Source organism: Nyctereutes procyonoides, unplaced genomic scaffold (genome assembly GCF_905146905.1).
Source record: "Nyctereutes procyonoides isolate TBG_1078 unplaced genomic scaffold, NYPRO_anot_genome, whole genome shotgun sequence".
Classification (NCBI taxonomy): domain Eukaryota; kingdom Metazoa; phylum Chordata; class Mammalia; order Carnivora; family Canidae; genus Nyctereutes; species Nyctereutes procyonoides.
Window position 1 is genome coordinate 17,187,355 of NW_026575132.1, and position 25,256 is coordinate 17,212,610.

At 40.8% G+C, this 25,256-nt stretch overlaps 1 protein-coding gene across 1 annotated transcript; it reads left to right on the top strand.

Moving 5' to 3' along the window:
- Positions 1 to 8,343: 8,343 nt before the first annotated feature.
- On the top strand, positions 8,344 to 10,949 carry LOC129522945 (gamma-crystallin F). The gene is made up of 3 exons (XM_055345497.1): positions 8,344 to 8,352; positions 8,443 to 8,685; positions 10,677 to 10,949. The coding sequence occupies exons 1-3, from the start codon at positions 8,344 to 8,346 to the stop codon at positions 10,947 to 10,949; spliced, it is 525 nt and encodes a 174-aa protein (XP_055201472.1).
- The last annotated feature ends 14,307 nt before the right edge of the window (positions 10,950 to 25,256 follow it).

The following is a 25,256-nucleotide window of genomic DNA, read 5'->3' on the forward strand; positions in this document are numbered from 1 at the left end:
TATATTTTATTATTATAATAAATAAATTCATATATATACAAATATATATCATTTTCACTTGGAGAAGGCTTTCAATCATCCTTCCCAGATAAAAAATAACTAGGCACAATTTTCCATATGGAAGATGTGTTCTAATACTTTATTCCTTACAAACCTCAAAAGAAACTATTTTTTCCATTATAGATCACTAAATGTCATGATGCATTACTATGTGATTTGGAATATAACATAGACAAACTTTTTAAAAAATGAAATTATAAACTAAAACTTTCTACATTCCCTCTAATGTATTTACATGAGCACTCATTATCAAACTTTACAGTCATAAAGTTTAAAAAATATATATGTTTTTAACTAATTTAAATTCAGATTTGCCTGTCACTATCTGCGTTCTAAAAACAGGGCACATGGAACACATGAGTGGCATAGACAGTTAAGCATCTCAGTTTGGGCTCAGGTTGTGATCTACTGGGTGATGAGATGGAGCGCAAGATAAGCTCTGCTTGAGATTCTCTTTCCCCATATCTCTGCCTCTCCTGCTCGTTCGTTCTTTCTCTCTCCTTTCTCTCTAAAATAAATTCTTAAAACAAACACACACACATTTTGCTTTGCCTAGCCTACTCCGGTCTCAGCTTCCAGACAAGACATTCCAGACTATGAACTTCATGAGGTCATGCATCTTGTATGAATTGACTTACCAGTATTTTAAAGTCAAATTTAAATTTGTATTTTTTTTTCTAATCAAGACATAGCAACAACAACCAGTCTTTCTATTACAGAGTTACAGGGTTCTTGTCTCACAGAGTCAAAGAATGAATCTTGCAGACTCAACACTGTAAAGCAAAGTGAAAGTTTATTAGTTAAAGTGAGAAGAGAAAGGAAAGGAAAAAGCTCTCTAGAGAAGAAGTGTCCCCAATGGATAGCCACTGAGGGCTTTCATGGATGGTTTTTTTTTATAGAAAACTGTCCAGGGAATTTGGTAAGTTTCTCCTCTACACCATTTAAGACAAACAAGGTAGATTTGTAACTATCATGTAAATAGCTCATCTATATTTAGGAGCAACAAGGTGAATTTGTAACTATCATGTGACTATCTTATTTATATGTTGGACAAACAAGGTAGGTTCCCTTATGTTCCCTTCTCTCTGATTAATATCTTGTCATAACATTTCTCCACATCTGGGATTTCTTTGAGCCTAGTCAAGGGAGCAGGACCTCCTCTCTCTCTCTCTCTCTGCCTATATCTTAACCCTTTCCTTATTCAACTGGACTCTCTAGAGTTGAGAGTGAATTGAGAATCATAAAGATAGTGAATTTTCTATTTAAGAAGAAAATCTTTATATAATTTAGTAATAACTGTCTAAGAAAATGCATTACCTATCATTGGGTATATTTAAATCAGAATGAACAAGTAGGGATAAAGAATCTAATATGCTTTTAGCTATTTTGAAAAAGGTACGTTTTAATCCATCCAGATAATAATGAACATACGGTTACAAGTATATGTTGATAACTCATAGAAAAAGACAACTGTGTAAAATTTCTTTGCAGATACTCAAAGACTATCGTAGGACATCATTCTAGTCTGTGACCCACTGTTAGAATTCTTCCAAAATTATATGGTACAAATGCAGAGTGATTACCACATTCTCAGTTCTCCCAAAAAAAGTATAAGAATTTAATAGCCCAACCAATGGAGATATTTTATTGAGGATTTTTTTAAAGATTTTATTTATTTATTTATTTATTTATTTATTTATTTATTTATTTATTTATGAGAGACACACGGTGAGAGGCAGAGACATAGGCAGAGGGAGAGGCAGACTCCATGCACAGAGCCTGATGAGGGACCCGATCCTGGCACCCCAGGATCAGGCCCTGAGCCAAAGGCAGACACCCAAACTGCTGAGCCACCCAGGCGTCCCAAGGATTTTGGCAAGAATCTACTTGAGCTTATCTGGAGACACTAGTTGATGGTTCTAGTTCTTCCCAATCTTATCCTCATAAACCTTTAAAACTGATTGGCTTCACTTTGTGAATTTTGTGCACCTACAGTAGAAATATTAAGCTCTCCATAGATTTGTCTTCCAGTTTACAAAGCATTTTAATTAAGTAGTGTTTATTTTTTGACTACTAAGGAATTCCTATAGCTTTTAAAGTAACTCTTAATTCATGAATTTTTTGTTCACTTTAAAAAGAATTGACAGAAAAAAAAAAAAGAATTGACAGAGGAGTTAAACAAAAACTTCTTTATTTCCTTAGCATTCCAAAGTCATGAATTACTCTGAAAGCATACTAGCCATCAATATATATGTTTAGTCTTACTATTTAACACAATGACATGCTTTATAGCATGACACAAGTTTGGCCAAATTGAACAAAATACACCTTTTATAGAGAATTGGAAATGAAAAGGAAGCCTAAAATAGTTATTATATATAAAACTGTTATTGCCTTTTCCATTTTTATGACAAATCCTGTCAAAAAAACAATAAAAACAATATTAATTTAAAATTTGGTAAGGGCCTATTCAAAAGATCTGTTTTTTTGAATGGACACTTATTGAACAAAGACAATCATGACATTCTCTTTTATTGGATAAGGTTAATAAAGAAGCAGGGTTGATTGTTACACCAGTAAATAGTTATAAGGAAACAAATGTAAGAATTTCATAATGTTGAATCAACTGTAGAAAAAAGCAGTTTCAATGGTTTTAGGAGCTCCCACAGGGCCAAAAATTAGTTCATGATCCCACCATACAGTGTGGGAAACCAGCTTCATGATTCATCACATTTAAAAATATAATTTAGTGAGGTCCCTGGGTGGTTCAGTTGGTTAAGCATCTAAGTCTTGATCTCAGCTCAGGTCTTCATCTCAGGGTCATGAGTTCCAGCCCTGCATTGGGCTCCACACTCAGTGGAGACACTAAATAAATAAATAAATAAATAAATAAATAAATAAATAAATATTAAAAGAATTTTTTTTTAAGTATTTAGTTATTTCGTCTACTTTTAGAATTTATTTCCATTGGCTATGTTAAAATTCAAGAGGGTGAGGATCTCAGCCTATTTTGTGCAGTGATATATTACAGTCATCTAAAATAGTATTGAGTGAAAAATAGTATAAACCTTGAGTAAGAATAAACTTTTCTTTTTGAATCATAATAGTAAATAATAAAGTGTAAAATGAAGAATAAAGTTTGACTTCTCTTTTGAGAAGGTTATTATAATGTTGGTGATTTAATTCCAATTTAGATAGTTGTGTACTTTGTTCTGATGGAAATGATTTAAAAATAATAGGAAGAAGACAATGTTAAGATAGATTTTAGAAAATAAGTATTAAGTACAGTGGGGTTGTGAAAAGAAATATTCAATTATTTTAGCTTTTGCTTTATGTTCTTGTTCTTAAAGACAAGGTGAGTTAATTGTCTGGACATTAAGATGATAGTAGTCTTTGAAATTTTTCTAAGGATCAGTAATTCTCTGTTAAGGTTATTTGCATATGAATGAATAGTTAATTTTTCTGTTAAACTAAATAATAATCTGAGAAAACAACAGCAAGTCTAGCAAATCTTTTGTTTGGTGTCCTAATTTTCAGTTTAAAATTCAAAAAAAGATCATAAAACCAGTCTTGCTATTTTGCACTTGCCAACACTTATTTTTCCTTGTTTAGTGATGAATAGAATTTTATGTGTTACAGATGACCTCTAAAGCCTCTGGAATCTCTAAATTGAACACCCTCATTTTGTAGAAAAAGGAAACCAGAGAAGTTTTGTGAGTTACTTACTACAATAGAGCTCATTATATATGAAATATATTTTAGTTATACATTATATTGTTATATATCACAACCTATATGTTTTCAAATATAGTGTCACACATTCTGTTGTGCAGTTTTAGCAGCCAATGTTGCTTAATTTTAGAATGCAGTATGAATTTTTTGTTCAGGGAGCCAATTTTTTTTTTAATTTTCCTATTACAGACAAATCTCTGCTATTTTTCAGATATCTAGGCCAACCATATGAGTATTTTTTTCACTTTCCTTCTCAGAAAAAAAAATGCAACTTTATTTTATTGAGGCTTGATTTACATAACTACTTATTTAATGTTGATATACAAAAAGCTCTTAGAGGAAAAAGATAACAATTGACAAAGATTTCCTCTGGGCTACAATATTATTAGATTTTCTTATTTATATTCTGTCAAAAGGATAATGTTTCTTAGATGTGAATGACAATAGCACAAATAGAAGGCAAGATAGGAATAATCACAACTTTTTTGCAATATTCATTGGCTTACGGTTTTATTTCGCTTAGGCCTTAACTTTTTTTAGTCAGAAGTGCACTATCATTCCTAGTTTAATAGTAACTATCTGTAAAGAAAAGTAATGCTTAAAATTTTTCCAATAAAAAATATTCAGCAATCTTGCTCCCTGAGTATTTTTTAGATTTCTTGTCTCGGTTTTATTAATTTACTTGAAATCAGATATTTAAAATGTATTACGATTTAATCCTTTGGCAAAAAAAAATAGCTTAGCCACTTCAAAATAGGCAAAATAATCTTACATCTTTAACTGTAACTTTTTTTCTTCTGTATTTTGGGGTCAGAATTCTTTCTCAGTATTTATATATAAATATATAATATATATATAGATTATATATATATTATACACAATCACAGATGTATTTAGAATTTGAATATCTTTAAATCCATTGGATGTGATGTACCTCTTCTTTCCTCTTTTTCTTCTTGACTTGAAATGGAAATTTTATTTTATTTTTAGCATCTCTTTTAGCATGCTGCCACGAAGGGTGGATTTATTTTACCCATGTCTTGTATAGCCTGCATTTCACATCTGCTATCACAAACTGATCGAGCATGAATTGTCTTTAAATTATTTTCTGCTATTAGCACGAGTGCTACAAATTTATTAAAGCAAATAGTTATATTAAGTGGCAGATGGTCTGTAAGACCTTGATAAAAGATATTTGTGACAGGCAGTCACTCCTGCCCCACCTGATTACTACTCAGGCTAATAGCACATATTGGTATTTCTCAGCATAGCCCATTTGAGAACCTTGGTACTCCTCTGTGATCGGGCTGGAGGACTACAGCTGCCTCTTATTAAAACAAAGTCAATGAAGAATTTCCCTGTATAGCCAACGATTTAGAGTAGAAATAGGATTTGTTGGCTGTAATATTTAATCCTCAGGAGGCTTTAAAAATCTTCAGGAAAGAATACAACTACTAGGAAACTCATTATTTGATGCTTGTTTTAAGAAAATAAACACTGATCAAAAGGCTCAAATAATAAAGCAGTCAGTTGGAAGAAAGTTCGCCACATCCTTTTGGGAAATCCTGCTATAAGCCTTTAGAACAAAGAGCCTGGTGATTCCAGTTTTTCATAGTCTCTTGCCATACTTGGTACCGCATGCTTTATTTTACTGGGTTTAATTCCCATTTTACTCGGCATTGTTTTCTAACAGCCTGTTTTCCGTGTTTTGTTTGCTTCCCGGAGAGTTTGGAGATAAAGCTTAAGTGCCTTAGTATCACTTTCTGGGCAGGTGGAATGAAAACAGATTATATTCCTGCTTTGCACCCAGTGTCTCCGTGCTTTTTGTCTTTTTCTGGTCATACAGCAATAAAGTCTTTCACCTAATTTCCCGACATATAGACATCGATGCTCTTCATTTTCAGTCTCCTGGAAAGTTTTAGTTAAAAAGGAATCTACTCAGCTCTAAGCTCTGCATGTCACAAGATAGAGGATAAGGTTGAAAGTTAAAAGCATCATGAATAACTGAATTAATCCTCAAGGAGTTAAAAAAATAAATCCTTAATTTCAGCTTCAGAAAATGAGCATAAAGGACCATTTAGAAACCTTCAAAACAGAGCCCCAAACTGAAATCAGCTTCTGAACCAGGCTGGATTTACCCCAGCCCCGTTTAGCACATTCTCTTTGCCAGCTCTTCAAACCCCATTTCCTGGGCCCACTGTTTGTAAGCTAATCTCTGGTTGTACAGAATTTTCCATGTGGTATCCACCTCATTCTTGTTCTCTTTGGCACGGTGCCACAATCCAATGCTTCCAGACTTTATCACAACAAAATCTATCAGGCCTATGTTTCATTCTCTTAAGATCTTTGCTTTCAGAAGGAATAAGCTAGCAATCCTGGGAAATTCATTTACACTGATACATAAAAGGATGACGATTCTATTATGCACTATGGTTGGTACGTATGGATTTGCTTTTAAAGGAAAGCACAATATGGAACTCACAATATCTAAAACCAATGATTTTCAAGTGTTTTATTATTATTATTATTTACCTAGTAATAAAACCCTTTTATTTCAAATAAGGTTTATATAAGACAGATAGAAGTGAAAATGCTCTGCTTAAAGTGGGGGAATAAGATCAGGGGCATTCCATCTTTCCCTCCTACTTGCTGTCTGAGTGATGCCAGAGCATCTCTGAGGAATTACTACAGTCCCCGACAGTCGACAAACCATCCCATTAAGACAGTGGGGTAAACAATGGTGAGAATGTTTTTTTTGTTTGTTTGTTTGTTTTAATTTTTATTTATTTATGATAGTCACAGAGAGAGAGAGAGAGGCAGAGACACAGGCAGAGGGAGAAGCAGGCTCCATGCACCGGGAGCCCGACGTGGGATTCGATCCCGGGTTTCCAGGATCACGCCCTGGGCCAAAGGCAGGCACCAAACCGCTGCGCCACCCAGGGATCCCCAATGGTGAGAATGTTAAGCCTATGGCTAGCACTTTTAGACCAGTACTTTTCAGTGGGGCTGGGGGGGGGGCAATCCTACCCCTCGCAACAAACACCTGGAGGGAGGGCAATCCTACCCCCCGCAACACACACCTGGAGGGATCTTCAGCAATATCTGAGAACATTTTCAGTTGCCGTAACTTGGGGAAAGAGAAAGGGGAGTGGGTGCTCCTGGCATCCAGTGGGTACAGACAGGATGTTGCTAAATATCCAACGTACAGGACAGCCACCCCCAGCAGAGAGTTTTTCAGTCTAAAATGTCAGATGGGGGAACCCTGGGTGGCGCAGCGGTTTGGCGCCTGCCTTTGGCCCAGGGCGTGATCCTGGAATCCTGGGATCGAGTTCCACGTCAGGCTCCCTGCATGGAGCCTGCTTCTCCCTCTGCCTGTGTCTCTGCCTCTCTCTCTCTCTCTCTATCATGAATAAATAAAAAAATTAAAAATAAATTAAAAATAAAAATAAAATAAAATGTCAGATGGTACTATGGTTGAGAGAGAGCCTGCTATAAAGAGTAGAGCAGCAGGAGCAGCTGGGGGAGGGTGGGTTGGCCTAGCTGGGGAGGAAGGCAGACTCCAGCCCCTGTAGCCAGAGCCTTAACTACAAAGGAACCAGGGCTTTCCTAGGGCTGGGGAAAGTAGGGAAGGCAAAAGCTTTGCAAGCTTGTGGTATTTAAAATTTTGCTATATTTCCATATTAACTAGCAGCTAGATCCAAACAAACAAGCTTAGCACTTAGCCAAATTGTTAGTTCATAAGAAAGTTACTGTGTGAGTTGGAACCACCAGTGAGTCATCTCTGTGAATTTCAAAAGTGAGGGTCTCCTTGCCTGTGCAGGGAGAGGCCCCAACTGAGGCCCTGGAGATGTCCCTGGTCCTGTCCAGGCCCAGGCAGCAGGGTGGCAGGTGCGTCCCTAAACAGGGCTTCCTTAGGGCCCAACTCCTGGTCACCCTTCCTCCAGTGTTAGCAACATCTGCTGTACCCACTTGTCAGCCCGGAGGGTCATGGAGAGGTTCTTCCTCTTGGACGGAAATCCCATCTTACTTTAAACATACTACGGAGAAGGCAGGCTCTTCCCCCTGTGCCAGGTTCTCACACCAAGAAAATGCTCTCATCCAAACGCCTCCAGCTGGGCCTGTTCTGACATCAGTGACCTCACTGACCTCAGTGACCTCAGTTCTGAACTCACTTGGTCACTACCTGGCTCTGTTATCCAAAAGGAGATCGTTTTGCAATTTAAGAAGATACCTAAAATATTCCATTGCCATTATTAACTCGGTGAGGGCTTTTGCTCAGCTCCAAAGTCCTAAATAGGCTTCGCCTAAAGGCCCCAGAGGCACCAAGTGACAGTTTTAACGCGGGTCATCAAATCGAAAACACTGGAGAGTCTAAGAGAAAACATACAATAAGTCCCCACCCCACCCCCCACAGTCATTATGTAGAAAAGAGAGAAAATCCCCTCCTCGCCCCGCGGGCCCCTTTTGTGTGGTTCCTGCCAACGCAGCAGGCCTCCTGCTATATAGCCGCGCGCCGCGGCCCGTCCCCGACCTGGACCTGCATCCACCGCCATGGGGAAGGTGAGCCCCGCCAGCCCCAGCCCGGGGCCCCCCCCGCACCCCCGCACCCCGGGGCCAGGCCTCCGACCCTCTCCCTCCCTTGCCTTGCAGATCACCTTCTACGAGGACCGCGGCTTCCAGGGCCGGCACTACGAGTGCAGCAGCGACCACCCGAACCTGCAGCCCTACCTCAGCCGCTGCAACTCCATCCGCGTGGACAGCGGCTGCTGGATGCTCTACGAGCAGCCCAACTACGCGGGGGGCCAGTACTTCCTGCGGCGCGGGGACTACCCCGACTACCAGCAGTGGCTGGGCCTCAGCGACGCCGTCCGCTCCTGCCGCCTCATCCCCCACGTGAGTGCGGCTCCCGCCCCACCCCCCACCCCCGGGCGGCTGCTCCTGGCCTCGGACTCCGCCGCCCGCGCCCCCGACCTAAGCGGTGACCCCGCTGTGCAGCCCCGCGGCTCCGCTCCGCTGGGACGAGGGGCGCGGGGTCGGCTCGCGGGGGCCCGGCCCTGGGGAGGGGGCGGCGGGGCCCCCCGGCCCGCAGGTGGTCCGCAGGTGGTGCACAGGTGGCCCGCGGGTGGTCCGCAGGTGGTCCGCAGGTGGCCCGCAGGTGGCCAGAAGGTGGCCCGCGGGTGGTCCAGCAGGTGGTCCGCAGGTGGTGCACAGGCGGCCCGCGGGTGGCCCGCAGGTGGTCCGCAGGTGGCCCGCAGGTGGTGCACAGGCGGCCCGCGGGTGGCCCGCAGGTGGCCGCAGGTAGCCCGCTGGCCCCGCCGCCGCTGCTCTCCTTCTGCACCTGTCGCCTCGTGGGGTCGGACTGAGGCTGGGAGCGGGCCCCGAGCACGCGGCGGCCACCTGTGCCCTGAGCGTTGCCCGTCCCACGCACGCGCAGTCCCGCCTCCTGTGCCGCCGATCCCCGAGCCGACCGTGGGCTGCCGGCGGCTCCCGCAAGGCCCGCCGCCCCCCGAAGCCCCCGCAGCTGAGAGGGCCCCGCAGTCGGGGACCCCGCGGTCCCACCGCGACGGGCCTGCGGCTCAGGTAGCGCTTTGCGGAGTCGGAGCAGCCCCGGAACCCGCGCGCCCGGCTCCCCACCCCCACCCCGCCCTTTCTTTCCTTTTTTAAAAGATTTTATTTATTCATGAGAGAGAGAGAGACAGAGACAGAGACACAGGCAGAGGGAGGAGCAGGCTCCACGCAGGAGCCCGATGCGGGACTCGATCCCGGGCCCCGGGGTCACGCCCTGGGCGGATGTCAGGCGCCAAGCCGCTGAGCCCCCCAGGGACCCCCCCCCCGCCCTTTCTAATTCGGCCGAGCGCCCTAGTCCTCCGCTTCTCATCAAAGAGGCAAAGGCTGCGGTGCTGCTGCGCGTGTGCAGGGCCGTCGTGAAGACCAGGTGGTGCACACGTGGGCCCTTCACCCACGGAGATGCCCCCTTGGCAGTGCTTTCTACCGCAGGGGGATTGCTCCTGAGCACTTTTCCTCAAGAGCATTCAGTGGCGGGAGAAGGAAGACAGGGAGCCCGTCGGCGCCCTCTGGGAAGGCAGATGAGAGATCAAGTGCTCAAGGAAAGACAGGCAGGATTTGCTCCGGACAAGCAGCCTAGCTTTGCGTTTCTCTCAAGGTTTTATTCCCCCTTGGTCCTGTGCAGGCCTCCTCCACGACCCTGGGCTTTCCGTGTTGCTTCTTACCTAGAGCAGATCTGCAGGAGCGCCCTAGAGCTGACACCTGAACCTAGTCTCTGGGGGGCCTCTTGCTTTCCAGGGCCTTAGAGGAGCGGGGCTGAAGGCAGAAGGGAAGGGATTAGGGATTGCCCGGGCTGGGCTTCTTCTTGAATTGCCTCTGGTCTGTGACTTCACCTGAGGGAAAAGCAACTTGACCTCCCTTCCCACTAGCTTCTTCTAATACTGTTGAGATTCAAAATTAGAACTTTCTTTCCCGGGGGTCCTTTCTAAAATTGTATTTAAATATCTAATTATTCTTATGTCATCCAAGGATCACTTGAGCCCACCATAAACCCATAAAGGCGACAGCAATATACACATAGTTATTTAAGAATGATGCTAAATACGGCCAGTGTGGATGGTTCATACAGGTTGTGGCCTGAGAAACTCTTGGCAGCACCACAGGTAACTTGATCTGTAGCAATGACGCCTTCTTCAGTTTTGCAGTGCGCAACCCATTCAAACGTACACAGCTGCCCTGGCATCGGCTATCTTTCAAAATTTGTCATCTTTGATACAGAAAAGATAAAGAAATGCCCAGTCCCTCTGTAGCATGTGTGACTGGTTGCTAACGGCTCGGTTTTCTGACTTTTCCTCACCTGCTGATGGCCGAACCCACAGACCAGCTCCCACAGGATCAGGATCTACGAGCGAGAGGACTACAGGGGCCAGATGGTAGAGATCACCGAGGACTGCTCCTCGCTTCACGACCGCTTCCACTTCAGTGAGATCCACTCCTTCCACGTGCTGGAGGGCTACTGGGTCCTCTACGAGATGCCCAACTACCGGGGGCGCCAGTACCTGCTGAGGCCGGGGGACTACAGGCGCTACCACGACTGGGGCGCCCCGAGTGCCCGGGTGGGCTCCTTGAGGAGAGCCGTGGATTTCTACTGAAACATTTTTATTCTACCCTGTTCTCCATCTGGAAGCTAATAAAATATTTCCTGTGTGTTTGATGCAGCCATGTGGTCCTGTTTTCCTTTCAGCCTCCTTGGAGGGGCTCAGCAGAAAGAAAGCCTTGAATAATGTGGATCTGCTGACACCTGTCAGTGCATGGGCTGGCGTGGGGTAGCAGTTAGGAGCACAGCCTCGGGAGCTCGGGCGCCTGGTCCAAAGCCTTACTAGCTGTAGGCGATGGGGCATGTTCCTGGGCATTCCTGTGCCTCGGTTTCCCAACCTGTAAAACTCGGGATAATAATACTCTTCATCTCATAAGGTTGTGATGCAGTTCACATGAGTTTTTATTTTAAAGTCACTGACACAGTTTTGCTTTGAATATAGTGATTTCCAGAAAGCTGTTGTGTAAGCTCTCTGACAAACATCTGGTCACCTTCTTGGTGCCCTTTAGTAGAAATCTCTCTTGGAGATTTCATTAAGTAGGATAGTTAAGTGAAGTTGCATCTGAAGGAGATAGAGTTAGAAAGATAAATTTGTTAAGATAACTGTGTCTGACATGTCTTAGGTCTAAAAATATGTGACTGGCTGAATAGATTTATTATTTATGTATCCAAAGTGTAAATACACGAATCAAGTGTCACCTTAGTAAATAGCCCAAAGGACGCTTCCAAACATTTTTCTGCTTATGGGAGGCACAGAGCACTCAGGTAGTGTGCACTGATAAAAAGGAGCACAGAGTGACAAAAGTAAAGGCAGGTGGTACATGAGTGGGAAAATGCAATCACGCGAAGCTTATAAACTGGGTATTGGCCTTGCTGATACGATCTCCTGACTTGGGTCAATCTTTATTACATCTAGTTCATGAATCAGCATTTGGAAATAATCATGGCACTAAAGAATAAAAAAAGAAACTTATGGGGGTTATTCATCTAATTGAATTCCAAATTTCTTTGCAGGCAAATCAAGTTTCTCAAATGAAATATAAATAGGTAATCTCTTACACCACAAGAGGTTTTTTTTTAAGTGAAAATACTAGATTTCTGCATTTCAGATGTTTACGTGTAATTGAGAAAACACAAACTCCTTCCCAGCATAGGGGTTTGCCTTAAGGTGAAAAGGACATCTTGTTGAAATAGGGTCTTGGTGAGCTGAACGGCCACGATTATGAAAGAACCATGCAAATGATTTTCTACTTGAAAAAAAAAAAAAAGAATGTGTTCAAGTAGTTAATATGTTGTTTCCCAAACCTCAAACATTAAAGGAATAACATCAGATTATTTATGCCTAACATTTTTGTTTCCCTAACACACATATGTGCTTCAAGGTATGTGGAGAAGCTCTAAGGACACTTAGATCCGTGGTGCCCAAGACAGCAGTCACTACCACATGACACTACTGAATGCTTGAAATAAGGCTAGTCCAACACGAAGCTGTGTCCTAAGTGTGAAATACAGAGCAGATGTCAAAGACTTAGTATAAAAAGTAAGATGCAAAATATCTCATCAGTTTTCATATGAATTTAATGTTGAAATGATTATAGCTTGATCCATTCTGAAGTGAATTTTGCCTGTTTCTTTTAACCACTTTAATGTGGCTACTAGAAAATTTAAGATTATAGTTGTGTTTCTCATTATATGTCTATTGAGCAGACACCCAGGCTGGAAAGATGAGCTGTAATCTGTATTCAGATCCAGCTCAGCCTAAACACTGAGTTACGTAAAACCCTAAAAATGGGGAAGCCTGGGTGGTTCAGCGGTTGAGCGCCTGCCGTCAGCCCAGGGCATGATCCTCGAGTCCCGAGATCGAGTCCTGCATCAGGATCCCTATATGGAGCCTGCTTCTCCCTCTGCCTGTGTCTCTGCCTCTGTGTGTGTGTGTCTTTCATGAAGAAATAAATAAAAATCTTAAAAAACAAAGATTTGTGTGGAATCCATTTTTAAAAAACTCTAAAAATGAAGAACATACTTAAGGTCTATACAGTTATCAAATGTCCGTTCTCTCACGAGGAGATACTCAATGAAGTTATCACTGTCACCTCTCATGGACTGAGGCAGTGGGGGAATGGGTCTCAGCCTCATCTCATCACGTGACTCTTCCACAAACTACCCTGAGTTGAAGCTCTGACAACAAATACGAACGATTCTCCGTCCTACAGGCACGAGTTCCTTCTCTCCTCATCTAGTCTGCCCTACTGCCTCTCCCTGTTAAGTGATGGTCCTTCAGTTACAGCAATATTATTCCCGAAGCTGTCATGTTTGCCTCCCCTATTAGATTCTAAACTTCTAGAGCTAGGGATAAGGTCCCAAACATATCTTCTGGAAGATCTAGAGGAGTGTGACTAGTTCAAAGCAGGCCCAGAGATGCTGAATGAATACATTCCTAAAGGGAGAAAGTATATGTGAATCAGTGGTTTCTGAAGATTGGATAAGAGAGCTACGCATTAAACATTCTTTTCTGGAGACAGTACCTTGACCTAAGGGAGGTAGGAGGGGATTATCTAAATGCCTTCGGTGGCCAGGAAGGTAACAGGGATGTGAGGAGCTGCTTGCTGGTGCATAGGAACAGGGGCTGGTGGGGTTTGTGATCCCCTGGAAAGTACGTGTCCCACCTAAAGACATCATGACTCAACAAGTTTAAAACGCATGGGAAATGTGATCCAGCTGAAACCTAAGGGCTGCTCCTTTGCCACCTCTGCACAGATACAATCTACCCTAAAAAAAAACTGCTTTAGGCAAAAAGAGGCAAGGTTTCATAAAGGATGATCTTTGGGAGTCAGCCCTTTCAATCCCACCACAGTCTGCAGGCTATGGGGCATCCCTCTCCTATGGCTGATTTCTCATGTGTTCAATTCATCATCCATAGAGACCAAAGAGAACCATGTTCTCCAAGTTAAAAGCAAAACTTTCCATTAACTTAGAGCTATGGGCAGACACGCAGGAAATGGCCCCTTATCAGCCAGAAGCTGGGCTGCTACCTCAACGCAGTCGCTTACATGGCTTCGTTCAGCCTGCAACTTACATCCTCACAAGATGGTAGAAGACACGTCGGGTATCTTTCCTCTGTGGGCCTTCTGTTTTGGCCCCACCCTGTCTTCTCCTGGTCCCACAGCTCCTGTTTTATGCCAGGAAACAGAATTTGTTACTTCCAGTAGAGCCCTTTAGTAACAGGAAGTGAATCTGTACCACATTCTCTGCCCTCCTGCCCTCTCAGCCTCCGTTATTCTTCTCTCTGTACGGCACCAACAAAGAGCCTACAGCTTTCAGCACCACTGAGGTATAATTTTACGTCCTAACATTTCGTCTCCCTTCCAGGATTGCGGAAAGTAGAGTTTGCATTTTTTATCCACCTTTTTTGCTTTTGTAAGATACACGCAAGGAGAAAAAAATTAACTCGTGCCACAGATTCCCACCAAACTTTTGTCGCAGTGAACATAAAATGGGGGGGGGGGGTGGCCTCAAGGTCAAGGTGGGGAATTGATCACCTGAACAAAGTGGTCTTGAAAAGCCCTTGATGAATATATTCAGTAGACTTGGGAAATTTCTTCACAGAGATGATGGTTGAAACTGTAAAACTGGCATATCCAAGGAGAGTGTAGGAGAGATAAGGGATCCCAGATTGGGGAAATTCCTAGTAAGATGATGAAAAACAAATTGTTTAAGAAAATGAATTAAAAGAAACCAGGTGGACATCAAGATTGCCAGTACTATTTTGCTCAACTATTTGAAAATTTGCTAAACCAAGGATTATATTACAAACTTTTATGCTTTAAAGCTTTTGTCAGTTCTTCAAGAAATTTATTTTTTAGTTTTTGTTGTTGTTGCTTTAATTTAAAATTCATCTCCATTCAATCATGGCTGCCCTGGATTATTTTTAAGAGAGAAACTTTTTAGGTAATAATGAGGACCGAAAATAAAGTATCATTTAGTGGCATCTGAGTGGCTCAGTCATTAAGCATCGGATTCTTGATCTTGGCTCATGTGATGATCTCAAGATCTTGATATGGGCTCTGCATTGGACATGGCACCTGCTTAAGATCCTCTTTCTCTCCCTCTGCCCCTCCTTCCAAATGAGTGTGTGTGCTCTCTGTCTCTAAAAAAAAAAAAAAGTATTGTTTAAATAGTGACAATACATCTACAAATTAAACACTATGAAGTCATTTAAAAATATTGTGTAAAATGAGGCTCTGGGTGGCTCAGTCAATTGAGCAAATGACTCTTCAGCTCTGGTCGTGATCTCAGGGTCATGAGACCAAGTTCCTTGTTATGCTCTGTGCCCAGCACTGAGTCTGCTTGAGATTCTCTCCGTTGGCACCTCCCCCACTTGTGCCATGTACGTGCATGCTTTTTTTTCTCTCTCTAAAATAAATAAGTAAATCTTTTTTTAAAATTCTGTAAAATGGATCCTACAGCCAAAGATAAATCTTTAAAATAAGACTTGATACATTAAAATTATGTGTGCATAATCACAAATGTATGTGGAAATTGATCTGAAATTATACATGTATATATGTGTGCACAGAGGAAATCTGACCAAAACATACCATATGGTAATAAAGTGGTTCTCTATATATAGATGTGATTATGTGCTCCTTATTTTCTTAGTCTCTTTGTCTATATTTTCTGATTTTTCTCTAAAATTGTTTATTGTGTTTACAAAAAAGGAAATCAAATAAACTGAAGAGAAGCAATAAAACCCTAAAAGAAAAAAAAGAGATTTTTAATATCTCCCTTAACTTTTCAAATACTATTGACATTATTACAGATTTTATAAAAAGCAAGAAAAAATCACTGTCTAAAAATATTCATCTTTCCAAACCAGCTCTGCAAGAAATATTAAGGGGGACTCTGTAAAAGAAAGAGGAAGTCCAAGGAAACAATCCACAAAAACGGGGACTGAATAGGTATTATGATGACACTAAATTCATGTCTTTCAATAGTAACTCTGAACATGAATGGGCTTAATGACCCCATCAAAAGGCACAGCGTTTCAGACTGGATAAAAAAGCAAGACCCATCTATTTGCTGTCTGCGAGAGACTCATTTTAGATGTAAGGATACCTACAGCCTGAAAATAAAAGGTTGGAGAATCATTTACCATTCAAATGGTCCTCAAAAGAAAGCAGGGGTAGCCATCCTGATATTAGATAAATTAAAGTTTATCTCAAAGACTGTAGTAAGAGATGAAGAGGGACACTATATCATACTTAAAGGATCTATCCAACAAAAGGACCTAACAATCATGAATATTTATGCCCCTAATACGGGAGCTGCCAAGTATATCAATCAATTAATAACCAAAGTTAAGATATACTTAGATAATAATACACTTATACTGGGAGACTTGAACATGACACTTTCTGCAATTGATAGATTTTCTAAGCACAACATCTCCAAAGAAACAAGACCGTTAAATGATACACTGGACCAGATGGATTTCACAGAACTTTACATCCAAACGCAACTGAATACACATTCTTCTCAAGTGCACATGGAACTTTCTCCAGAATAGACCACATAATGGGTCACAAATCAGGTCTTAAATGATACCAAAAGATTGGGATTGTCACCTGCATATTTTCAGACCATAATGCTTTGAAACTAGAACTAAACCACAAGAAGAAGTGTGGAAGGATTTCAAACACATGGAGGTTAAAGATCATCCTGCTAAAAGATGAAAGGGTCAACCAAGAAATTAGAGAAGAATTAAAAAGTTTCATGGAAACTAATGAGAATGAAGATACAACCATTCAAAATCTTTGGGATACAGCAAAAGCAGTTCTGAGGGGAAGCATCCATCCAAAAAACTGGAAAGAACTCAAATACAAAAGCTAACCTTGCCCCTAAAGGAGCTGGAGAAAAAAACAGCCTATAGATCCTACACCCAGCAGAAGAAGAGAGTTAATAAAGATTCGAGCAGAACTCAATGAAATAGAGACCAGAAGAACTGTGGAACAGATCAACAAAACCAGGAGTTGGTTCTTTGAAAGAATTAATAAGATGGATAACCCATTAGCCAGCCTTATTAAAAAGAAGAGAGAAAAGTCTCAAATTAATAAAATCGTGAATGAGAAAGGAGAAATCACCACCAATACCAAGGAAATACAAATGATTTTAAAAACTTATTATGGGCAGCTATATGCCAATAAATTAGGCAATCTAGAAGAAATGGATGCATTTCTGGAAAACCACAAACTACCAAAACCGGAACAGGAAGAAATAGAAAACCTGAATAGGCCAATTACCAGGGAGGAAATTGAAGCAGTCATCAAAAACCTCTCAAAACACAAAAGTCCAGGGCCAGATGGCTTCCCAGGGGAATTCTATCAAATGTTTAAAGAAGAAACCATACCTATTCTACTAAGGCTGTTGAAAAAGATAGAAAGAGATGGAGTACTTCCAAACTTGTTCTATGAGGCCAGCATCACCTTAATTATAAAACCAGACAAAGACCCCACCAAAAAGGAGAATTACAGACCAATATCCCTGATGAACACAGATGCAAAAATTCTCAACAAGATACTAGCCAATCGGATCCAATAGTACATTAAGAAGATTATCCACCATGACCAAGTGGGATTTATCCCCGGGATGCAAGGCTGGTTCAACACTCGCAAAGCAATCAATGTGATAGATCATACCAACAAGAGAAAAAACAAGGACATATGATCCTCTCAATAGATGCAGAGAAAGCATTTGACAAAATACAGCATCCATTCCTGATCAAAACTCTTCAGAGTGTAGGGATAGAGGGAACATTCCTTAGCATCTTAAAAGCCATCTACGAAAAGCCCACAGAAAATATCATTCTCAATGGGGAAGCACTGGGAGCCTTTCCCCTAAGATCAGGAACAAGACAGGGATGTCCACTCTCACCACTGCTATTCAACATAGTACTGGAAGTCCTAGCGTCAGCAATCAGACAACAAAAAGGCATTAAAGGTATTCAAATTGGCAAAGAAGTCAAACTCTACCTCTTTGCAGATGACATGATACTGTACATAGAAAACCCAAAAGACTCCACCCCAAGATTGCTAGAACTCATACAGCAGTTCGGCAGTGTGGCAGGATACAAAATCAACGCCCAGAAATCTGTGCCATTTCTATACACTAACAATGAGCCTGAAGAAAGAGAAATTAAGGAGTCAATCCCATTTACAATTGCACCCAAAAGCATAAGATACCTAGGAATAAACCTAACCAAGAGGTAAAGAATCTATACCCTAAAAACTACAAAACACTTCTGAAGGAAATTGAGGAAGACACAAAGAGATGGAAAAATATTCCATGCTCATGGATTGGAAGAATTAATATTGTGAAAATGTCAATGTTACCCAGGGCAATTTACACGTTTAATGCAATCCCTATCAAAATACCATGAACTTTCTTCAGAGAGTTGGAACAAATCATCTTAAGATTTGTGTGGAATTAGAAAAGACCCCGAATAGCCAGGGGAATTTTAAAAAAGAAAACCATAGCTGGGGGCATCACAATGCCAGATTTCAGGTTGTACTCGAAAGCTGTGGTCATCAAGACAGTGTGGTACTGACACAAAAACAGACACATAGATCAATGGAACAGAATAGAGAACCCAGACGTGGACCCTCAACTTTATGGTCAACTAATATTAGATAAAGCAGGAAAGACTATCCACTGGAAAAAAGTCTCTTCAATAAATGGTGCTGGGAAAATTGGACAGCCACGTGCAGAAGAATGAAACTAGACCATTCTCTTACACCAGGCACAAAAACAAACCCAAAATGAATGAAAGATCTAAATGTGAGACAAAAATCCATCAAAATCCTAGAGGAGAACACAGGCAACACCCTTTTTTAACTTGGCCACAGCAACTTCTTGCAAGATACATCCATGAAGGCAAGAGAAACAAAGCCAAAAGTGAATTATTGGGACCTCATCAAGATCAAAAGCTTCTGCACAGCAAAAGAAACAGTCAACAAAACTAAAAGACAACCTACAGAATGGGAGAAGATATTTGCAAATGACCTATCAGATAAAGGGCTAGTTTCCAAGATTCTATAAAGAACTTATGAAACTCAACAGCAAAGAAACAAACAATCCAATCATGAAATGGGCAAAAGACATGAGCAGAAATCTCACAGAGGAAGACATAGACGTGGCCAACATGCACATGAGAAAATGCTCTGCATCACTTGCCATCAGGGAAATACAAATCAAAACCACAATGAGATACCACCTCACACCAGTGAGAATGGGGAATGTTAACAAGACGGGAAACAACAAATGTTGGAGAGGATGTGGAGAATGGGGAGCACTCTTGCACTGTTGTTGGGAATGTGAACTGGTGCAGCCACTCTGGAAAACTGTGTGGAGGTTCCTCAAAGAGTTAAAAATAGAGCTACCCTACGACCCAGCAATTGCACTGCTGGGGATTTACCCCAAAGATACAGATGCAGTGAAATGCCGGGACACCTGCACCCCAATGTTTATAGCAACAATGTCACAATAGCCCAACTGTGGAAGGAGCCTCGCTGTCGATCGGAAGATGAATGGATAGAGAAGCTGTGGTCTATGTATACCATGGAACATTCCTCAGTCACTAGAAACGACAAATACGTTGCTTCAACGTGGATGGAACTGGAGGGTATTATGCTGAGTGAAGTAAGCAAATCAGAGGACAAACATTCTATGGTCTCATTCATTTGGGGAATATAAAAAATAGTGAAAGGGAATAAAGGGAAAGAGAGAAAATGAGTGGGAAATATCAGTGAGGGAGACAGAACATGAGACACTCCTAACCCTGGCAAACCAACAAGAGGTAGTAGAAGGGGAGGTGGCCGGGGATTGGGGTGACTGGGTGACGGGCACTGAGGGGTGCACTTGGCAGGATGAGCACTGGATGTTAGGCTATATGTTGGCAAATTGAACTCCAATAAAAAATTTAAAAATAGGGGATCCCTGGGTGGCGCAGTGGTTTGGCGCCTGCCTTTGGCCCAGGGCGCGATCCTGGCGACCCGGGATCGAATCCCACGTCGGGCTCCCGGTGCATGGAGCCTGCTTCTCCCTCTGCCTGTGTCTCTGCCTCTTTCTCTCTCTCTGTATGACTATCGTAAATAAATAAAAAATTTTAAAAAAAAATTTTAAAAATAATAGCAAATAAATAAAAATTAAAATATTCATCTTTGACTTTACCCTGGCCAGATCAATACCTTAACCATTTTTTAACAGGATCACATGCTAGTACTTAGGATAATAACCAGATTTTATAAGAGTTGTAATGATAAGAAAAACAACAAACTGCTAAAGAGGTAAAAGTGGTAAATACAGTGGAAAGTGGGAAAGAAGACTTGAACATCCTAGAAACCACTGTCATCAGATGCTGCAACGTCAAGAGGAATGAGAGCTAAATCCAAGCTGTACAATTCTTTTTGAAGAAAGTTACGTAGGGTATTGTGCATAGGTTTCAGATTACAAATGTTTAATAAGAGAGCACCAGGTCTCATTAATACGTAGAAGTTTTCTTTCCCTCTATTCACTCTACTTTTCCTACTATTGAAAAATATCAGATAAGATGGAATCCAGGTTGTTAGTTCCTAAAAAGTAATCTAGTCCGGGAGAAAGAATAATTGAACAAGAGGGACCTAGATGCTTCCTACCTTATCAGTGGTCCTGACACATCAATAAGCTTTTGTGAGGTAAGAAGAATAAGTTCATGTTCCAAATACAGGATGATAGTAAAATCCTGCATTTCAGTCATAAAAGGAATTCAAAGAGAGAGGTTGTCCCTTAAAGATGCAAGCTCTAATATTTTGCAGAAATATTGAAAATCGCGTTTGTCAACTAGCTGGCCCAGAGTAGCTATTTATGGAATTTGAAAAATAAAACCTAGAATTCAGGAAATCCACGAACTATTCATTAACATGCCCAGCTGACAACCTGAATGTTGCAGGCTGTTCTTTTTTAACAAATTCAACAGATCAAATGCAAAAAAAAGGGCATATCAAAAAGGGACACTTTTTAAAATTTTTTCGAATCCTATACTGGTTTTCAAAACTCAATTCAAGTACTTTTTTGACAAGATGAGGGCAATGGAAAGTTTCCGATTGTTCTGACATGCAATTATTTTTACTCGGCTGCATTTGTAGCCATAAAGAAAGATGCTGTCAGGCTGAGTGACTGAACGAATTCTCCACGGTAGAGGAAACCCGAATTTTGACAAAAGACTCTGAATAATGAACGAGGTGATAAATTGTTTGCAGCCATTGAGAAGTGGAGTTACTTTAGTTAAGGGTTACATATACTGATTAGTTTCATGAACAACCTTTACTTTAGCCAGTAGAAGAGCCCAGTGTCAAACTCACCAATTAAATGGAAAGAGAAAAACTGAAATCATTGATTCACAACAAATATACCCGAATAATAGCTCAACCTTACAAGTAGCATGCACTTCACACAAGAGGACCGTTTGTGATCCATAGCTACTGGGTATGTTCACTCACAAGTTTACGCCAGATGTTGGCCAAATCAAACACTATCAAATTAGAGAGAGAAAAAAGAGGATGCAGAAAAAGGACATTTGTCTGCAGGATTCAGAGTTTGTTTACTGTTTTGTAGTTTATACATCTACTATGTGAAAATGAAGGCAGTGGGACATTTTGGAAACTACTCTCTCAGAAACCCTCAGGCTACATGAACACCACCCTGGGAACACCAAGAGGATAGGATATCATGCATTTCTCTATTTTATTTTATTTTATTTTATTTTATTTTATTTTATATTTTATTTTACTTTTTCTCAGTTTATTTTAAAAGGTATGCCTTCTCCATGTTCTTGTCTTTCATTGTGCCCATGTGACTTGTATATTTTAAAAACTGGTGTTCCTAATTTCTAATAGCTTCACTCCGGTAAGAACACCTCCAGGTTAGTCTACTATGTTTCAGTGCAAGCTGTTGGGACAGAGAGGTGAGGAGGTTTTGGGAGACGGAGCACCTGGCCTTGGCTTCCTGCTCCTTTAGGCAGAGATGTGCGACTTTCAGCATACTGTCAAGCTTATAAAGGCCTTGTTTTTTTTTCTTTCTGTGAAATAGGAAGAGTGAAATATTGTATGTTTTTGCCAGGCCCAGTGCCAAGTGCAGACTGGATGGTTAATAACTGTGCTTGTCTTTTCCTTTCTTCACCGGAATTGATGGCTCTATTGACCTCGTAATTCTTGGCGGGACACTTTGCTCTGTTGAAGACATTAGGAAAATAATGACTTTCAGTCAAATGAAGGTATGATGAAAAATGCAAACTTTACCTAGCATAGTATCTGGCAGATAATAAATGCTAGTTCAGTTTTCTTTCTTTTCTTAATTTAAAGGGACTGTATTTGAAACTAATATTTAACTATATTAGATTTACAAAGTATAGCAATCTAAACTTTCCACTACTTGATTGGTTTTATCCAGTAAATCACCGTCAGTAAAATAACAAAGTAATACAACAGTAATTTAGAACAGAAAGTCTTGGTTCTCTGAATTCCAATGTCTCTACTACACATTGATAAGATTACATTCAATGCCTTCCTATGTTAACTCCATTAGTAAATTAGGTCAGTCTATAAAGTATTCATAAGATTTTATGAATCATCGATCAAGGTTTATTATCCATTTCTAAAGTTTCCCTTATTCTGATCCTGTTCTTCCTTTGTCAGAAAGGAAGCTGATCAATGGAGAAAGGAAGGGACCCAGGGACAGGATGGTGAACTTCTAAACTGACATCTGGGGAAAAAAACCCCAAAAAACTGACATCTGCTCCAATTTGAAAAATAAACTTCTGGGTTGTTTTGTCTTCTTTGCTTCAGGGTCTATCATGATAGGCCCCCCCTTATCGGCAGGGGCTATGTTCTAAGACCCCCAGTGGATGCCTGAAAGTAGATAGTACCAAATCCCATGTATACTGTTTTTCCCTATACCTACACCTCTATGATAAAGTTTAATTTATAAATTAGGCAGGAAGAGATTAAAACAATAACTAATAATAAAATAGAGATAATAATAAAAAGAGTGATTATGACAATATACTATAATAAAAGTTGTATGAATGTGGCCTTTCTCTTTCGAAATCTTATTGTACTGTACTCACCCTTCTTCTTGTGATGATATGAGATGATAAAACGCCTGCATGGTGAGATGAAGTGAGGTGAATGACGCAGGTATGTGACGTAGCATTAGGCTACTACTGACCATCTGACACATGGTCAGATCAACTGCTTCCAAACCTTGGTTGACCCCAGATAACTGAGACCATGGATGAAGGGAAACTGCTGTCTGTCCAGGGAGGGCCTTGTGATAATGGACAAGTGCTCGTGTGAAGTGGAGGTTTCTGTTTTCAGAACAAGAAAATAAACTAGATAAAAAAATGCTGAGCGGGGCTGAGTGTTGACTGAATGCAGAGAAGCTGGGGATTTATTCTGAGTTTTCTGGTATTCAAAAAGAAAACACTCAATGTCCTCAGAATTCTCAAATTCTGTTCTAGTGTCCATCAGAATCAAGGAAAAGAAGTGACGAGATGAGGGGTAGTGGAGAGGTGCAAGTGGCCAGGGATCTCCCCCTTCTTTCACCTGATGCAATTATTTATCCTCATTTTATCATAGTGTTCCAAAAGGGGAAAGGTGGTCACTTATGAAAACAAGGTTTTGATAGCATAGGAGCAGTAATGCTACTGACGATAATGATTATAGTAGAGGAATAATAATTCAAATGATAATATTGTTACTAACTTTAAGGACCCTGATGCACATGTAATTAATTTCTGTAACTGCTATTTCCATTTTCATCTCTCCTTTTCCTCACAGATGATGCATCCCAGTATTGCTTCTGCAAGATCTATGTTCAAAATTAAAATCAGGTAAGTGGTGGTTCCCTTCGACTATTTCTCGAAATTGAAATCTAATCATTTCTAGAATGGTACTTCTGAGTTACCATGTTATACCCAGGCAAGTTTTTAATCACATTATCAGCCAAATTTGAGAGAAGAAAATAGCAGTGGCACAGGGATAATTTGTCTTCGCATCCCTGTTCAGTCACTCCCTCTTCTCTGAGCTTCCTGACAGCGTGCTGTGCATGTGTCCTGACCACTGTTGGTGGAATATCTGCCATCTTCCTCTTTCTTACAAAATTCAAATTGTGTTCAAGTTTTCAGCCTTCTCAATGTGCTCTGTGATCCTCAGGGAAGGCAATCCCATCCCCATGTCCAAAGTGTCTAAACCAATTGCATTAATTCCACCTGCCTATCCAATTAAGGAACTCAGCTCTAAGTCAGACAGATCAAGGCATTCTCCTGATGACTGGTATCAGATGAGAGTTGACATATGATCTGAACTGGCTCAACCATACCAAAGAAAAGCTCATTGTTTCATCCTTGGAGTAAAAGCTGTGTCTTTATCCCGCTAGTTTGTTCAAGTTGTTATTGTAGCCATCTTGAAACATCATAGATAGGTTTGCAGCACTTGAAAATTCCAGAAACTACCTAGTTTTAAAAAGCCCAGAGTCAAGGAATTTGTAGAGGCCAGAATCCCATGCTTGGAGACCATCCTCTCACCGAACTTCCTATTATGTGAAATACTAAATATGTATAATATATATATTATATATTTTATATATTATTATATATAATTTAAGCTAATTTGAGATGGAGTTTTTATTACAAGTATCTCAAAGAATTATAACTGAGTCAGGGGAGAACTCATGCTACCTGGAGCTCCTGAGAAGGCCCTTCTGAACATAATCCAATTGTGTTTTTCCAAACTCTACACAAGGTGGCTCATATTTGGGCCATGACCAGATCTGTCCCACTAGGGCTAAAGAGCTTCAGATCTACAATTTGAAAATTTGTGGGAACTGGACTTTTTTCGATTCCTCAGTGGATGTGAATGAGAATGCACATAGCTCTAGTATCTACACTAAACCAGTGAGTATCCTTTGTCCTTATGCCTTTTCCTAAGATTTTCCTTTCCTTAGATTTTCCTTTCCTTTTCCTTAGATTGAATTTTCTGTTCCTTGCAACTGAAAGCCTCGAGAGTTAAACCTCTGAAACATACTACTTTGGCTATATTTCTAGTTGAACTTTCATTTTTGTGACTCTGATCTACATTCTATGACTGCAATTATTTTTCAAAAGATCTGTAGGTTTGAAAAGGCTAGAGAAACCCATTCGTTAAAAAAATAATAATAATAAATCTTCAACCAAGAGATTAAATCAATGTGAAGACAACATATCCTCTCCTTTCTAAAGTTTATAGCCAGTGGAGAATCTGTCCCAGAGTTCCTTCCTTTATGCAATTCCCTC